Below are 17,454 nucleotides of genomic sequence, written 5' to 3'. Positions count from 1 at the left end.
AATTATAGTGCAAATGCATCTCCACCCAAAGACAGACTTGTAGAGAGCATTTGCTAAGTGTTGGGGACAGTAGTCCACTCCATATCTTCCATCAGCACATCTCATCTGCAAGTGAGGTGGCTGCCAATGAATCTGTGGAGATGTTGATCCTTTGGCCTCTCTCCAAACCCACATTCCACTGCTGCCATGGAGAGTAGACAGAAGCCATCAGTATGGCCTCTTCCCAGTCTCCTCCTCACACAGCTGTTCCATGGCACTTTGGCCCTCCATGCATGAGGAGAGAAGCAGGGAGCATACACTCAGTGATTCAGTGTCAGGTGTGGGGTTTTATGGTACGTACAAGAATCAACAGTAGGAGAAAAATAATTAAAAAAAAAAAAAAAGTCTTACTGTGATGTCCGCGTAGAGGGATTTGCCATACATCCGCTTGTATTCAGTGCGTATATCCAGCAAGTCAACCTCGCTGCGCGACACCATAATTCGAATCAGAGTCCTGTCTTTTGTTCCCGCTCCCTGTGGAGAAACCAGTTAAGTGCATGAATACAATCAGCTTGCAAATTATAGACAATTCAACACAAACTGGAGAGTCCAAGGGCCAATCCTTCCCCATGTTATGCCAGGACAACCCCACCAAAGTCAATAGGATTGAAACCGTGTAACAAAGGGCGAATTTAACTGACAGTGCTTTAGTGAATGAAGTGTGTGCTAACAGGACATCACCACTTTCAGTTCCTTGCACAAAGAGCAACCAAAGAAGATGATGAATTTCCACCCATTTCCACACATTCCCATTATTGTTAACCCTTCCTTGCTTTGGTCATTTGCATAAATAAATGCACCGAGTTGCATTTCTGAGGAAATCCCAGTTTTAGACTCATGCTCTGGCTCCAAGAACAAGAAATAGAAGCTAAATACATTTGTAGGAAGGTGTGAAGGCCAGGGGTTTGCATTACAATGGTTATTAGTTTAACTTTAATGTCTTGACTTGAATGGGATTTAAGCACACACGTAAGTGCTTTGCTGAACTGTGGCTTTCATAAATAGACAGCAAGCTATGATCATGTGCAGTTCTTTAATAAATCCCCTACTGGAGGCCAGATTCCATCAGCCTTACTCCTGGGTGAGCAATACCTCACTCCTGGAGCAATTCCATGAAAACACATGTAGAGCTTATCGAAAAAAGTTGCTTTTCAACATGAACAAGGGCCAGATATGGACATTAGTAAGTACAGTAATGCCTATCCTAACACAGACAGCACACCCCAAGCTCTTCACATCATTTACAGCCGTAACTGGGATGATTTTCATCCTCACGGCCTAATTAGCTTTATTCTGTGCTCACACAATAACTGACCAAATCCTTGCTCAGTCAAAAACACTCACCACATTTGACCCATTACTAATGAAGTTATGTTTTATCAGTGCCGAGGCACTTATGCAATTATATAAAAATACAATGATGCACGGAGAGAGCACACACAGCCATAGAGACCTACCTTCATGGCTTTATGGAGTCTTTCTGCAAAGAAAGCTGGTGTATTTTTCATACACTTAACTGCAAAAGAAATTGTATTAACAGGTTAGCTACTCACAGCTAAATAAAAATCATTGTACTTCACTGGACTTACTCTGAATTAGGTATGTACTTCTATATATTACACACACACACACACACACACACACACACCCCCTACCCTGTTCCTGCTCACTTGAGTTAGTCACTGAAATTAACTTTTAATTTGCAAGGCAAAGTTTGTAATTTTGCATCAGACTGGTGGTAGTTGTAGTGTCTGAGAAACCTCAGTACTTCCTTGCTAAAAGTAAATCTTTCAGTCAACGGACTGAGTCTAGTTATGGAACTGAGGCAGGGGAACAACATTAGGTCTTTGCCAGTCTTCCTGATGCTGAGAAGTTCTGGTGCAAATTTTCTGCAAGGTGGATTCAATTTCTTGTCCTCAAAGTTCAAGGGAGTGGTGAAGCTGGTCAGATGTGTCCCATTCTCTCAACTTTCCAGCCTCTTGCTGTATCATCAAAAATACTTGTAATTTCCTTCAAATACTTGACAGCTGGTTTCCCTCCAGCTGCCAAGTCTGGGATTTTTAGACAGAGAAATAACCAACAACAGGGATTTAGGACAGTGCATGGCACAGCATTAATTCCAGGTAACTTAGACAACCTAATAGCCGTTGGAGCACATGCAGAAACAGGTGGCAGTTTAGCAGCTACACGGCCACAAAGAATTTGTATTTTAACAGTTCTGAAAGATGGAAGAACTATAGTCAGCATAAAATTTGATAAGCTACCAAGCTATACTAGCAGTTCAAATTACAGTTGTTGACTGTGGGGAAGATTTTCAAAGGTAGGAGTATAAAATTTAACTCCTAAATCCATTTAGGAGCCTAAAATCAGTGGGTTAACTTTCTAAAGTTGCTGAGCACCCATAAGAGTCATACTGAGTCAGACCAAAGGTCTGTGAAGCCCAGTATCCTGTCTTCTGACAGTGGCCAATGGCAGGTCCCCCAAAGGGAATGAACAGACAGGTAATCATCAAGTGATCCATCCCTTGTCACCCAATCCCAGCTTCTGGCAAACAGAGGCTAGGGACACCATTCCTGCCCATCCTGGCTAATAGCCATTGATGGACCTATCTTTCATTAATCTATCTAGCTCCCTTTTGAACCCAGTTGTAGTACTAGCCTTCATAACACCCTCTGGCAAGGAGTTCCACAGGTTGAGAGTGCGTTGCGTGAAAAAATACTTTCTTGTGTTTGTTTTAAACCTGCTACCTATTAATTTTGTTTGGTGGCCCCTTGTTCTTGTATCATGAGAAGGAGTAAATAACATTTCCTTATTTACTTTCTCTATACCACTCATGATTTTATAAACCTCTATCATATCCCCCCTTAGTCGCCTCTTTTCCAAGCTGAAAAGTCCCAGTCTTATTAATCTCTCCTCATACAGAAGCCGTTCTATACCCCTAATCATTTTTGTTGCCTTTTTCTGAACCTTTCAAATTCCATATATCTTTTTTGAAATGGGGCAACCACATCTGCACACAGTATTCAAGGTATGGGTGTACCATGGATTTATATAGAGGCAATATGATATTTTCGGTCTTATTATCTATCCCTTTCTTGATGATTCCCAACATTTGCTTTTTTGACAGCCGCTGCATATTGAGTGGATGGATTTCAGAGAACTATCCACAATGACTCCAAGATCTCTTTCTTCAGTGGTAACAGCTAATTTAGACCACATCATATGTATAGTTGGGATTATGTTCTCCAACGTGAATTACTTTGCATTTATCAACATGAAATTTCATCTGCCATTTTTTTGCCCAGTCACCCAGTTTTGTGAGATCCTTTTGTAGCTCTTCACAGTCTGCCTGGGACTTAACTATCTTGCACCTTCCACTGACTTCAACTGATTTAGGAGCCTAAATTGGGATTCTAGTTTTGAGTCCAGCAGCTGCCTTCAGTGGAAGCCTCACCCTTCACTTCCAGGCAAGTTATTTGTTCTTTGTTTTAGTAACTGCACTCAGGTTCCCAAGGACTTTTTAAAATCTTGGCATCCCCATCTAAGTGAAATCTGGCTTGAACTGGCTTTCCATAAATCGTTAGAAAGGTAAAAGAGCATATAAAGAATTTACTGACAAAAATCCCACCCATCATTTCAATAGAATGAAAAAAATCTACAAACTGATCCCATATTTGATATGAATAAACAGTCAGTCACGCAGTGTAAAACAAACTATGTAGTAACCACACCACACAACCGTCTCATTAGGACGGTTCATAGGGAATTACAAAAGCATGAAAAGCAACCAACTAAGATCAGGGTAAAACGTAAGGAGCAAATCTGAAAAGGAGTGTTTCATAGCAATGCACACTTTATATGGAAAAAATGTAGGTTTCTTGGTTTTTAATTGAAAAGTAGATGGAAGACAGCAATCCACATATACACACACAACTGCCAAGGATGTGCACAATTCACTTCAAAATAGAGAATTACAAAACATTAAATGTATGTTTTCCAATTACCATAATCAGCTAAAACAATCCACTTGCACTGCAAGATATTTTGAGTTTATTATTGTAAATTACCATCTGTACAATCCAGAAAGCTTTAAAGAGAGCAAAACCAAAAGGAAACAAATATTTTCAATTAGACTTTTGTAGACTAGGTGCAAAGAACAAATCATCCTAGGGAAAAGGCTGATTTATGCAATAAAAAAAACTGGTCAAAAACAGGATTTCAAACACACTAAAAAGGTTTCAGAGAGGTAGCTGTGTTTGTCTGGATCAGTAAAAACAACGAGGAGTCCTTGTGGCACCTTAGAAACTAAAATTTATTTGGGCATAAGCTTTTGTGGGCTATAACCCACTTCATCAGATGCATGGAATGAAAAATACATTAAGCAGGTATAAATATACAGCACATGAAAAGATGGGAGTTGCCCTACCAAGTGGGGGGGGGGGGGCATGGGGGTCAGTGCTAACAAGGCCAGTTCAGTTAGGGTGGATGTGGCCCATTCCCAGCAGTTGACAAGAAGGCATGAGTATCAACAGAGGGAAAATTATTTTTTTGCAGTAACCCAGCCACTCCCAGTCTTTATTCAGGCCTAATTTGATGGTGTAAAGTTTGCAAATTAATTCCAGTTCTGCAGTTTCTCGTTGAAGTCTGTTTTTGAAGTTTTTTTGTTGAAGAATGGCAACTTTTAAGTCTGTTATTGAGTGTCCAGGGAGATTGAAGTGCTCTCCTACTGGTTTTTGAATGTTACAATTCTTGACATCCGATTTGTGTCCCTTTAGTGTTTTGCGTAGAGACTGTCCAATATTGCCAATGTACATGGCAGAGGTGCATTGTAAAAAGGGTTACTGCTTTGCTCGCCAACTAGAGCCCCAGTCCTGTAACTGGATCCACATATCTGGCCCCTTGCACTCTTGTGAAGTCCCACCCAAGTAGGAGTGACTCCATGCGGGGAAAAGGGCACTCCTACAGGGAATCAGACTGCAGGGTCCATGCTGTGACAATAGAGTTTCTTTGCTGTGGCAAATGGTAGCCTTTTCATATACATCATCCTCAGTGTTAAATACGATGCCAAAGGTTTTACTGTGGTAATATGTACTTAATTTGCCGTTATTTCTGTTCTGTAGGTCTGGCTTTCTAATGTTAGGATATGATTACTGCTATGAATTTATCAATCATGGCAAAAGCCAAAGAAATAAGTCCCATTTAGGGCTTCAAAAAGCCATTGGAATGACAATCTAGCCAAGCAGAGAAATACAAGCAGTTAACTAAGAGAGCAATCAGTCCTAAAACTAGATTTCAAAAATGTTAATTATTAAATATTAAATGTTAAAGGATGGTTACACAGACACTGTGCACATGAGCTAGGGAGTGAAAAATAAAGGACATTTACATAGAATTCAACATTTTGCAAAGTTTTGTTTGGAACTTGCATAAAATGAACCCATAACTTTATCCTAATGCAGCCAAATGGCCTGTTCTTTCTCCTGTTGCAGTTAGCTGTAGTTTTGCTATTGATTTCAGCAACAGCAGGATCAGGGCCCCAATTTTTATGGTCACGTCCCTGTTCTAGTCACTGTTAAATCACGTTAACCAGTTACTTGTTAATGTAATTAAGGAGAAGAAGAATTAGAATTCTGTGAGAGGCTGCACTCGAGTGTCATAGCATGGCAGTTATTTAGAGGAGGCAATTTGGAACAGATGTGTAAGTAAATTATCTTTAACAATGTGCTTTACAGAGAGGACGCACAGCAATTCTAAACTGGTGAAGCGAGACCCAGTTTAGCTGCTGTTTAAGAAATTGGGGCCTAATCCAAAGCCACTGAAGTTAACAGCCTGATTTTCAAAAGGCACTCAACACGCATCACTCTTGTTGACTTCAGTGGAAGGTACAAGTGCTCAGTACTTCTGAAAATGAGGCCAAGTATGCTTAATAATTACATCTCCTCTGTCTAACAAATTCTAATTTTAAGTCCAGAGGCTGTCTTCAGTGGAAACCCCACCCTTCCTTTCCAGGTAAGTTATCTGTCGCGTTTTATTAACCGCAGGCAGGTTCACTAGGAAGCCCAACAAAAAGGCAAAAAAACTAGAACGACAGGTCAGGTTTCCTCTGGAAAAAAAAACCAACCCAACTCCAGCAAGAACGAGCAGTGCAAACACCGCAGCTATTCCTGCTGCTACCATCATATGCTGCAAGAGCTTCTATATACTGAAAGAAAAAGAGAGACACACCTACTGCCACCATGCCACTTTCGAGGTCCCCAGACATCTCACGAGATATGCTCTTCTCGATATCACGGTTACACATCCGCTGGTACTCACTGAAAACTAGAGGGGGAGAGGGGAGAAAAGAAGAGCTTTCAGCAGCCAGTCTTGTACGATGGGCATTGATTCATGCCTATACTTTTCAACTTCCTCTGAAGTTATACTTTGCTTACAGAACTTTTACAGTAGCATTTGGTGACGGTGGATCAAATGCTTTTCAGGCCAAGTTTGCCAGTTTTCAAAATAAAACTGGAAGTTCATCCTTCATGCCCGGCAAGACTTCCCCACACTTTGTACTCCATTTAGAGGCCATGTATTTACAATCTACGCCTTCTCTTCATGGTAACTGAAGGGTGGATGTGGATAAATAGGAAATGCCTTCCTCATATCTCCCTGTCTTGATTTCTGCTTCTTCAAGGAGATAGAAGTCATAGTCCTGCTATTGGCAACAAGCTTTTAGAACCCAGCATGAACAGAAAAGGTGTCTGTGGTAAAGAGAGGTGTGTGTGTATGTGTGTATACACACACACAATCAAATAAATCAATCTTTAAAAAGATCTAGAACACAGCTCTAAATGTAAATGTTAAAAAAAATACTTCACATTCAAACAGAATAATTAAAAAAAAAAAAAGCCACCACCCTAACAATCATTTAAGGTGCCAGACTGACAAACTGGCGACTCAGGTTGTCCAATCACAGAAGAGGTACAGAATGAGCAAGCTTCTCCAGGCAGCCTAGCTAGTGCATTTGGAGGCTGGGGGTGAGTGGGTTGTTCATTCTCCATACTTCTCCATCTTGGCCTCTTTGAGACTGCCAATCATACAACAACTTTCTGGTCATTGCCAGCCAGCGCTGGCTTCGAACTAGCAACCCCGTGGTTAAGGTTGGGAGCCTAATTCATTTAGGCTCCTTTGAAAATCTCAGCATAAAGACTATAGCCTGGTCACAGTTCCTTAAGGTTAAGTCGTTCATTTTTAAAACTTTGATGACAGACTGGAAGGAAACCTTTAAGAGCTTCGTACAGTAAGTGCTACTCTGTTAATCCAGGATTAGCCAGCTGCCTTTTAGCTCATGTGGTAGAGGCTCATGCACTAAGCTCCAGAGGTCCCAGGTTTGATTCCTGCCCGCCAAAAACTAGGGTCTGTCGGCGATACACATGCGCTCTCCAACTTAAAATCAAGAGCACTACTGGCTTAGCAACTTTAAGGAGATACTCAGGCAATACTAGAAATAAACAAATGTAGTGTTGGTATGTAGTATATTTACACAGGGTTTCTTTCTCGGGGGGGTGGAGGGATAGCTCAGTGGTTTGAGCATTGGCCTGCTAAACCCAGACTTGTGAGTTCAATCCTTGAGGGGGCCATTTAGGGAACGGGGGCAAAAATTGGGGATTGGTCCTGCTTCGAGCAGGGGGTTGGACTAGATGACCTCCTGAGGTCCCTTCCAACCCTGATATTCTAGGATTCTATGATCACAAGGAGAACCAGGGATGGGGAGGGGAGGGGAGGGGAGGGGAGGGGGAAGCATCCTCTTCTACTCTGTCACCATGGGGCATTTCTAAGGCACATCTCTTAGACATGCTGAGCATGTTGTTACAGAGATCCAAAGGAAAAATAAAGTCCAGGGTCTATACGCAGACTCTCTCTCTGTATCATGAACAAGATTTAGACCTGGGTGACTGCAGACTGTGACCATATGAAACTTCAGTTGTGTGGGAGGACGAGGAGAAAAATGCCAAAACAAAATCTTCTACAGCTGCAAACTGACATTCTGAGCTATTATGGCCGTGTCTGCACTAGACATGTTCCCTAAAATTTCCTCTGCTGCAGCTCCGCAAGTGGAAGCATTAGTGCAGAGCAGCTTTCAACCATCATGTTGTCTAGCCCTGCTCAGAGATGGTGGTTAAAAAGCACCTTGTCTACACTACACCTCCCTTGCTAACACCAGTGGAGCTGCACTGAGAGTAGCAATGGTGAGACAGTTTAGGGATGACAAAAGAGAAGAACAGAGAAGACCCATGTTGAGATCAGAGCACTATAGCATTGGATATAGAAGGAACTAATTGAGCATAGCACTAGATTTAAAGGACGAGATTCAGACCTTCTTTTCCTCTCTCATGCCACCCCAGAGTCCCAATACCCAGCATTTAAAAATGGCGTTAACTGTAGAACAATTACAGTATTTGTGTATAGACTCCGGAAGAGCTACGGATATGACTGTAACAAGGAACATGTGGGATCGCCATGCGGGCACATGGATGTAAAAATTAAGTAAAGAGCCTTAATTTCTTCTTAAGACACACATTCAGACAAAAGATGAGTCCCTATAATAGTTTTAGATTTAGGAGAGATGTATGCCTACATTTTTCACTGTTACACACACACACACACACAGCAGGATAAGCTAAAAGCAACGTGTATGTGTGTAATCTAAGCTCCTTAGGACACATTTATGTAGCAAGTCAGGACGCCATTACCTGCCCTGAGGTGAGCTCTGCTCCTGGTACACAGAATGGCATTGAACTTGGATTCGTCAGTCCCTAGACGGTTCTCTCCAGCAGCATAGAGCTCCTAAACACAAAAAAGAATCCACACTTCATTAATTAGTTTGCCAGTCTGGTGGCTTTTCGACCTGCCTTCTAGGCACTTAGACACTTCCCCTCTTCTAACACTGACCACTTGGTCTGAACATTGTTGGAAAACAGGATCGAGCAACAAGTGACCCGAGTGGCACTAGATTGAGTCTTTACGCACATTATGAGCCTTCTCTGAATCCATAATTACCAGTGAAAGATGCATAGATGCTTAACTACAAGAGCTCCAGAGTACCCATGTTAAGGGGAATACCCTGGAAAAAAAGATTGGCCACACAGGGTGAGAGTAATTCTTGCCAGTGATAAGGTTCAGTTCTAGTTTTCATCCTAAAATATTCCCAGACACTGTCAGAGTTCCTCAGAATTCTCCTAGAATAAAATTCACCATGCAGAAAGCTAATTTTATTACTATTTATTTCACACTAGGGCACTAAATATGCCAGGCATGGTACAGACCCAGAAAAAGGCATAGTTCTTGGCACAAAGATCTTATTCTCCCCCTTCCCCAGATAGTAAATGCTATGACAAGGTGAAACATTTCATTAGGATCCAAGTGTCTCCCTGCTGCACAAATCCTGGGTTAATGGGCTTTGAGTGGTTGGGAAGGAGACGTTTTCCTCTGCTCCAAACATGTATTGCACTTAAAAAAATGGGTTTTCAGCCTGTGGCTGCTTCACATACTTCCCTTCCACCCACCACACAAGGGCTTTGGCCAACGGATCCACAAATGTACAGAATCAGAGCCTGATCAAAAGCCCATTGAAATCAATGAGAGAGTCTTCCCATTGCCTTCAATGGTCTTTGGATGAGGCCTTCCCTGAAACACACACTACTCCTGGGGGAATTCTGCGCCACTGCGCACGTGCAGAATTTATGTCCCCCACAGATTTCTTTGCTTCCCCTCAGAAAAATGACTTTCTGACAGAGAAGCAAAGAGAAGCCATAAGCATGGTCATGCGACCCTCCCCAGCACTATGTTTTGAGTGTCCAGGGCAGCCAGCAGAGAGGTAAATCACTGTGAGGCAGGGGGTGGGACTGGGGAACACCTGGCTGGTGGCTCCTACCCTGCACCAGGCTCAGCTGCTAGTCCCGGCTGGGCTGGGGAGGGCAGGACTTCCTCTTCCCCTGCACGGCATCCAGGGCTGTGTCAAACCCACCCCCAGATTTCTCCCCCAGCTGTTGGAAGCTCTGCAAACTTCCCCTCCCGGCGCTTCCTCCATTGCTCCTCCGCTGCAGGGGGAGGGGGGTCACGGTACAGGGAACTGCTCCCCACATCCACCCAACCTCCATGCATCCAGAGCCCCTCATACCAAGACCCGCCCACTGAGCCTCGCCCCTCCCCCCCCGCACTCAGAACCCCCCATCTCGACAAGTACCACTTCCCCTGCACCTGGACCACCCAGACGAGTCACCCGCACCGGGATCCCCACCCTACCAAGCCCCAACCAACTGCACCTGGATCCCCACCCCACTGGGCCTCACTCCGCCTGCATCTGGATCCCCCCACGAAGCCCCCCACACCCAGATCCCTCTGCCAAGCTCTTTCCCCCTTAAACCCAGACCCCTTCCCCCCCTGCTGAGCCCCAACCACCTTCAACTGGACCTCCCCTTCAGAGTCCCATTACTGGTGCACCCAGAGCTCCCGAACAAGCCCCAGTGCATCCAGATCCCCCCCACACCCAGATCCCCCACTGAGCCAACTGCACCCAGATTGCCCCACATAGAACCCTCTCCACCCACACCTGGATCCCCCAACATGAAGCCCCTCCACACTTGGATCCTGCCTACCCACACCTGGTATGGAGGGGCAGGGTCCTGGAGTAGGTTCTGTCCTTGTGCTGTGTCAGGGTTGAGTACAGCCTCACCACTGAGTTCGTGTCCCGCTGAGTCCGTGGCCTGTGCTCCCCAATGCCATGCTGGAGCCTCCCCATTTATTTGACCAATAAAATTTGCAGAATTTTAAAATATGCACAGAATTCCTCTTTTTGGCACAGAATTCCCTCAGGAGTAACACCCTTTCACCTTCTCCATCTCATTCCTCAAAATCCACTCACTGGGACATAAGGAGCTCCTCACTGAACACAATTCCACAACACGAAAGGGCTGTGTCCTCCTAGTTTAGGATCTCCATTTCCAGCCTCCTGCAGCAGAACCACACAGTTCTATTGCTCTGTCAGGTTGGTCCACAATGCAATTAGCCACCCACAGCCGGCCCATACCAGCTGTCTCGGGCTAAGGGCTGTTTAATTGCAGTGCAGATGTTCAGGCTTGGGCCGAAGCCTGGGCTCCAGACCCTTGTGAGGTGAAAGGTTCCTAGAGCCTGGACTCGAGCCTGAGCCTGAACATCTACACTGCAATTAAACAGCCTCATAACCCAATCCTCGTGAGCCTGAGTCAGCTGGCACGGGCCAGCCGTGGGTATCTAATTGCAATGTAGACATAACCTCTTTGATCAGTCATTTTTACAAGTAATTTTTAAAAAGGGTCAAAAGAAAATATTTGTACAAAATCAACAAAAGTAGTAACAACATTTTGAAAGAGAATAACTACAAATAAATCTCTCATTTCAAGGTGCCCAGTTTGAGTAGACCAAATCCTATTAGATTTCATGGGAATTGTGCTACTAAACTCCCACGTACGGCGATGAGATACACACCTGTACATGAGGAAGCATTTCTTACTAACCTGAACATCCCTTTGGACAAGTGACATGTCTACATTTGTACTTTCATCTCTGTTTCCCTGAAAGAATTACAAATAGTAGCGATTAATATACACACTTTTCAGTTAACAAAACAGCCCCTTCCACTCAAGCTCCCACATACCCCCAAAAAAGCCACTAAGTGGTTACACTTTAATGTTTATAACCTGGGACAAACAAAACCATTTTTGCTTTGCTACTGTGGGGATTTTGGTTCTGAAGGTAAAGCAAACTGCAGACCCTTTCACCTTGGGGAAAATAAAATTTCTAGTCATAGAAGTAACAGATAAAAATATATGATTTACTTGTAATCAAGTAAAGAAAAAAAATAGTTGTGTGCAAGTAATAGTGTTCACCTGAACTCAGGAGAGTGTGTTTGCCTTACTGTTGCAATGCACTGATGTAGGCATAAGGACAATAGAAAGAATTACATTGTTACCATCTTCATTTACTCCAAAACCCACCAGAAAACGTTATGAACTGACCTGTACTTAAGTGGATGCCAGCCCAAACATTACAGCAACACAAGTTACTCTGTTTACCTAAACCTAAGTAAAGCAAATACTGTCCTCTATCATAATCCTATATGCTAAATACAGCCTTGTACTGTTCATTTATATCATCAAGAGGGAAGCCTAGATTCTAGACTGGGATATATCTACTGTTATTCCATTTAATAGACAGACATTATGTAATAAAATGTTTTTCAAAGTAATTACTGGGTAGAATATCCTGCTAATCCTTGCACAGGGACGGGGGAATTAAAATAAATCCATGAAGAAGGTGACATAAGGATTTATGTATGGTAGTTACAGGATATCAATATTATCCAAAAATTAAGAGGCACTCGTCTTTTTATTTCTCAAAGTTAAGATTATTTTGACCTATTTTTCTACATTTCCCCCCACTCCTTTCACTCATCTCTGAACACCCAGCAGCACTAACACAGACAGACAATCATTTTCCCAACTGGGGATCGATCTCTGAAATCATATACTGATTTCATTGGAAGTTTTGCATGAGTGAAGTTTGCAGTACTTGCCCCTTTTATCACTGCAAAATAGGTAAGTAGAAACCAGTATAGGAAACTAATTTCAAACATTTCTTGCTCTATTTTGCATCAAAATTTCAAAATTGAAAAAAAAAAAAGAAAAAAAAATCAGATCAACTGTGTGTGTGTGTGCGCACGCGTGCGCCACAACAACAAAATTACTTTCTCAACAAGTTTAGTTTAAGCACTTTGCTTCTTTATTTTAACGCAGGTTATGTGATTCCTGCAGAAACAGCGAACTGGGTTAATTACAACTGAGTTCAAAAACTAAGGCCCCAGTTCTGCAAACACTTATGAACATGTCCCATTGCAGACCTTCAATACAATCGTAATGCAGTTTAAAAATTAAGTTGTGTCCCCCTACTACATATTATCCTTTCTTATAAGACAAGACAAGAAACAGGGGGAAGTGGAGAAATATTTAGTGCCTTCAGGCTCCTCCAAGCACTTCAGACAAGCTGAGTGTGGGTCGCTATTTGGCATAGGCTTCTGGCAGACTCCACACGGGGGCATGCCCCGCCCCAGGAGAGTGAAGGGAAACGGGGGAGGGGGAGGGGAAACTCCCGATAACAAGGGTTCAACTAGTCTAAACTAGTATTAAAAAAACGTATTTTAACTATTTAACTAATATATATGTATTTTAAAGAAATATATACAAACAACAAGCAAGATAGAGGATCACTCATTTGAACAAGAGAAGAAACGCTCCAACGACCGTCACTGACGGTAAGAGGGAACTGGAGAGGCGGTGGGTCGCCAGGGCCCTATATTCGGCACCATGAAGGTGCGACTCCAGGGGGCTCCACAATCGACCCAATGGGTACTGCCAAGGGAAAAACCTTCTGGCAACTGTGCACGCAGTGTGTGCACATCTAATTGGAATCAATATGAGCAAGCAGTGGAAGACTACTTATTACTTAAAAAGAAAAGGAGGACTTGTGGCACTTTAGAGACTAACAAATTTATTTGAGCACAAGCTTTCGTGAGCTACAGCTCACTTCATCGGATGCACAGTCTCTAAGGTGCCACAAGTACTCCTTTTCTTTCTGCGGATACAGACTAACACCGCTGCTACTCTGAAACCTACTTATTACTTATTTCCCTTTCTTGTAAAGAAGGCAAGAAAAGAAACGGGGGGGAAAGTGGAGAAATATTTAGAGCCTGGAGGCCTGGCCACATGATAATTTTAAGTCTTTTCTATCTATCCTTTGATTCTCTTCTTAGCCAGAATAATTCAACCTGCGTTGCTAAGAGACTTTCACCATCTTATACCACGTGGCACAGTAAGGACCACGTGTTGCTGTGGGGGCCATATTCCTGACAAAAAAACAGCACACTTCAATTTTAGAGGCTAAAAACACGAGAGCAAATCCTCAGCAGCTGTAAATTGGCACAGTTCCACCGATGCCAATGAAGGATGCCAGTTTATATCAGATGAAGAGCTGGATATCCATCTTTCTCTCATCCCACTATGTCCACTACTTTTCAGGAAGGATTGTACAGAAGTATTACTTGAGTGTTGAAGTACCTGAGAAAGTGAGATTAAAAGCCTCTGGAAGTGTCCAGATGTGTCACTTCGTATAGCTTCCTCCAGAGTTTTCTTAAATTCTGGAAGACCGAAAGTCATTATGCATATCCGCTCATTTCATAAGTACTTGTACACAATTTTACTACAAATCCAGGATTAAAGCCTCCAATGCCTGGTGGAGGCCTCTGATTTTTTTCCATTACTGTTATAAAAATGTGCTCTGAGGGGTGATCAGAAAAGGTACAGTTACTGGGACTGTGTCAAGCCTAACCTGTTTTGTAGGTCCTACTGATTTCTCGAATATGCTCATTACTGCGAGAAGACATTATTTCAATAAGACAGGCTTCATCTGTGCCAGCACCCTATATGCAAAGAAGACGGGAGAAAAAAAAATACACACACATATCCTGGACACAGCTCACTGCTGTAATGTACTATCATGCCAAGAAACTATCTCCAGGTCAGAATTAAAACTAGGCAATTCAGAAGTCATTATTTTGCGTAAGAAATATTCCAGCTGAATAGTTCACACATTGCTCATAACACAAAACACACATTAACAGGCTTTTTTTTCCCCTGAGAAAACATAAGAGCCATGTTAAAGGCATTAATTAAGTACTTACAAAGTATCTTACGTGATGATATCATTTATATCTGATTTTATACAGCAAATTTTACACTTAATATTTCTTATAATGAACAATACTTGAGAAAGACTGATGTGATCTAATTCTGTTTCTGAGGACAACTAATGTTATTAACTGTTGTTTCAAACCCATGGCTACTTTGCCTATACCCTGCACCTGAGACCTTCTATATAAACCTTGATGCTGTGATTCAGGGATTTAGATATTTATTTCAGCTCATTTTTGTAAGTAAGTTTAAGAATTAACATGCTGAAAAATTGAACTATCTTGAGAATAAAGTTTGCAAAACAGTCTGGAAACTTTCAATAATAATACCCAACATTTCTATAATGCTTTGCATCATTTAAAGCATTGTACATGAAGTCCTAGGTGAGATAGGAAATATATCCCCATTTTACTGATGGGGAAAACCAAGGCCGAGGTTACAGCCAAAGTTTTCGGTGCCCAAGTGACATATTTAAGGACCTGATTTTCAGAGGCATTGGCACCCCAACCCAAAGGAAGCCAATGGAAGCTTTGGGTGTTCAGCACCTCTGATAATCAGGCCCATCATGCCTCAACTTGGGCATCCAAGACTGGAAGAACCTCAAATTAGCAGCCAATCTGGAAAATTTTCATCTAAATAACTTGCCTCTACCCACACTGCGTGTTAATGGCAGAATCAGGTTTAGAACTCAGTTCCTGAGTCTCACCAACACAGATCCTCTGCATAATGTTGTTTCTCTCTCTCTCTCTCTCTTTTTTTTTTTTAAATAAAAAAGAGCTTCAAATCTATTTCACAATTACACTTGGTCGTTATCTACTTGAGAGGTGGGACATAAACAATCATTTAAGAGACACAATCCAAAGACAAGATTATGGGGGAAATTTAAGCACTCAACATGATTAACAAAAACTACATAATCTTAAAGGCTTAATTTCCCTAAACAAACCTTTATAGCCTCCTTTATTTCATAAACATCATACATGACAGGTGTCTTCAGCATTGCCAAGACTGTCTTCTCAAAGTTGCCCGACAGCTCAGATTTAAGATCTTTGATCAAATCCTGATTGGAGATAATTTTTTAAAAAGGCTCAGAATCAGAGATATTGACAAATACTAGCACTAGATTCTTGCAGCTTACTGGCACTTTTTCACATTCAAGAATAAGTAGCACATACACAATACAAAATTGTTCCATTTAACAGTACTAATGGTAGCAACTGACAACAACTTTAAAAAAACAAAAACCTTCAAATGTTGTGTACTGAACAAAAGGTCGAAATGAACAGTTAGCAAAGTGGACTGACACCTCTCAACCAAACTGTATTACAGGCTGGAGGTCAGGGAGGGTAGAGCTATACCTGCATGGGCTATGGTGGCTGCCCACCAATACCAGCATTCCTTTATGAGTGATATCAACATTGGTTAATTCTCAGTGTTTTTTCAAGCATTGGGACTGTTTGGCCCGTTGATAAAAGGCATGGCAGCAGGTGGTGGTTGGCTCTTTGTGGTCTGCTGTGAAATACTTGCCTTTCCATAAGCTGTTTTGAAGGACAGGATGATCTGCTGCCTTTGCTTGTTTGAGCGACTTCCAAGACAATCTATAATCGCCTGCTCATCAGTTCCTGTGAACACAAAGGGTGCATAATGTATGACATTTTAAGGCTATCACATTCTATTAGGGTCTGATCCTGCTCCTACTTATGTCAGTGGCTAAATTCTTTACTTTCTTGACTTTACTAGGAGCTGAATTGTACCCTTACTGCACAGCGTCCCCAACGTATCAGATGGGACATTACAGCAAATATTCTAGTTATATGCTATGATTGTCAAATTAATTCCAGCACTAATCTCAACTGCAAATGAAATGGAAAGAAACATACCAGACTCATAACACTGGTTATTCTTGTGGTCTCTCCCAGCTGATTACCTCAGATAAAGGTTTAGTTTCTTACAGGAAGGATAATAGTCCACTCTTCGCAAGTGTAACAATGAAGAATGGCAGCAGTGGAGCAATGCTGCAATACCGCTTTCAACAGAAACTAAGCCCATGGACCACTCACCAAATCCTTTCATAGCTTTTCTCAAGACTTCTGCATCACGCAGGGGGTCAAATCCTGGTGCACTAGTGATTGTGCCTCGGTTTCCAGACTAAGTCATGCCAATAAAAAGGATAACTGTTAGATACTGAATTAGCTAGAAAACTGGATTTCACATCATTACTAACTTGCCCTAGTCACAGCCCATGTCAGAGAAGAAACGAAGAAAATTACAATGGAATTTAAATGGTTTATTCATTTTATACTCAAACTATGTGGACATATGGAAAAGAAAAAGCCTCACGGGTCCTAAACACAGCATCTCATTAATTAAGGTTTCATAAAGTGGTATAGGCAAATGCAAATATTTTGTTAGGAAAGGCAGATTCAATAAAAGGGATTTAAAACTCGCCTTAAGAATTTAATTCAGGATAATTTTGCTAAAATTAGATTTAATGTCACCCAGTCTGTATTTATATTGTTGCTATCTGAATAAGAGCTCTCTCTCTGGCCAAACCTCCTCCTTCATCCATGATTTTATTGAGCCGAGTTTGTTTCTGGTTCACGCAAAGGAAACATGCGGCAATTAAAAATTAAACACACTGAAATGTCTC

At 42.1% G+C, this 17,454-nt stretch overlaps 1 protein-coding gene across 1 annotated transcript in view; it reads right to left on the bottom strand.

The window, feature by feature from the left end:
- ANXA11 (annexin A11) overlaps positions 1–17,454 on the bottom strand; it is a 56,626-nt gene that overhangs the window by 3,625 nt on the left and 35,547 nt on the right. Inside the window, exons 5-14 of the mRNA XM_074958679.1 lie at positions 16,865–16,952; positions 16,332–16,426; positions 15,751–15,864; positions 14,443–14,533; positions 14,172–14,251; positions 11,577–11,633; positions 8,775–8,868; positions 6,265–6,360; positions 1,497–1,555; positions 391–513 (exon numbers count right to left, since the gene is read on the bottom strand). Coding sequence (XP_074814780.1) covers positions 391–513; positions 1,497–1,555; positions 6,265–6,360; positions 8,775–8,868; positions 11,577–11,633; positions 14,172–14,251; positions 14,443–14,533; positions 15,751–15,864; positions 16,332–16,426; positions 16,865–16,952 — 897 coding nt within the window. The remainder of the gene's footprint in view (positions 1–390; positions 514–1,496; positions 1,556–6,264; positions 6,361–8,774; positions 8,869–11,576; positions 11,634–14,171; positions 14,252–14,442; positions 14,534–15,750; positions 15,865–16,331; positions 16,427–16,864; positions 16,953–17,454) is intronic.

This window comes from Natator depressus, chromosome 7 (genome assembly GCF_965152275.1).
Source record: "Natator depressus isolate rNatDep1 chromosome 7, rNatDep2.hap1, whole genome shotgun sequence".
In the NCBI taxonomy this organism is placed as follows: domain Eukaryota; kingdom Metazoa; phylum Chordata; order Testudines; family Cheloniidae; genus Natator; species Natator depressus.
Note: the sequence above shows the minus strand (reverse complement) of the source record. Positions and strands in the feature narration are given on the sequence as shown.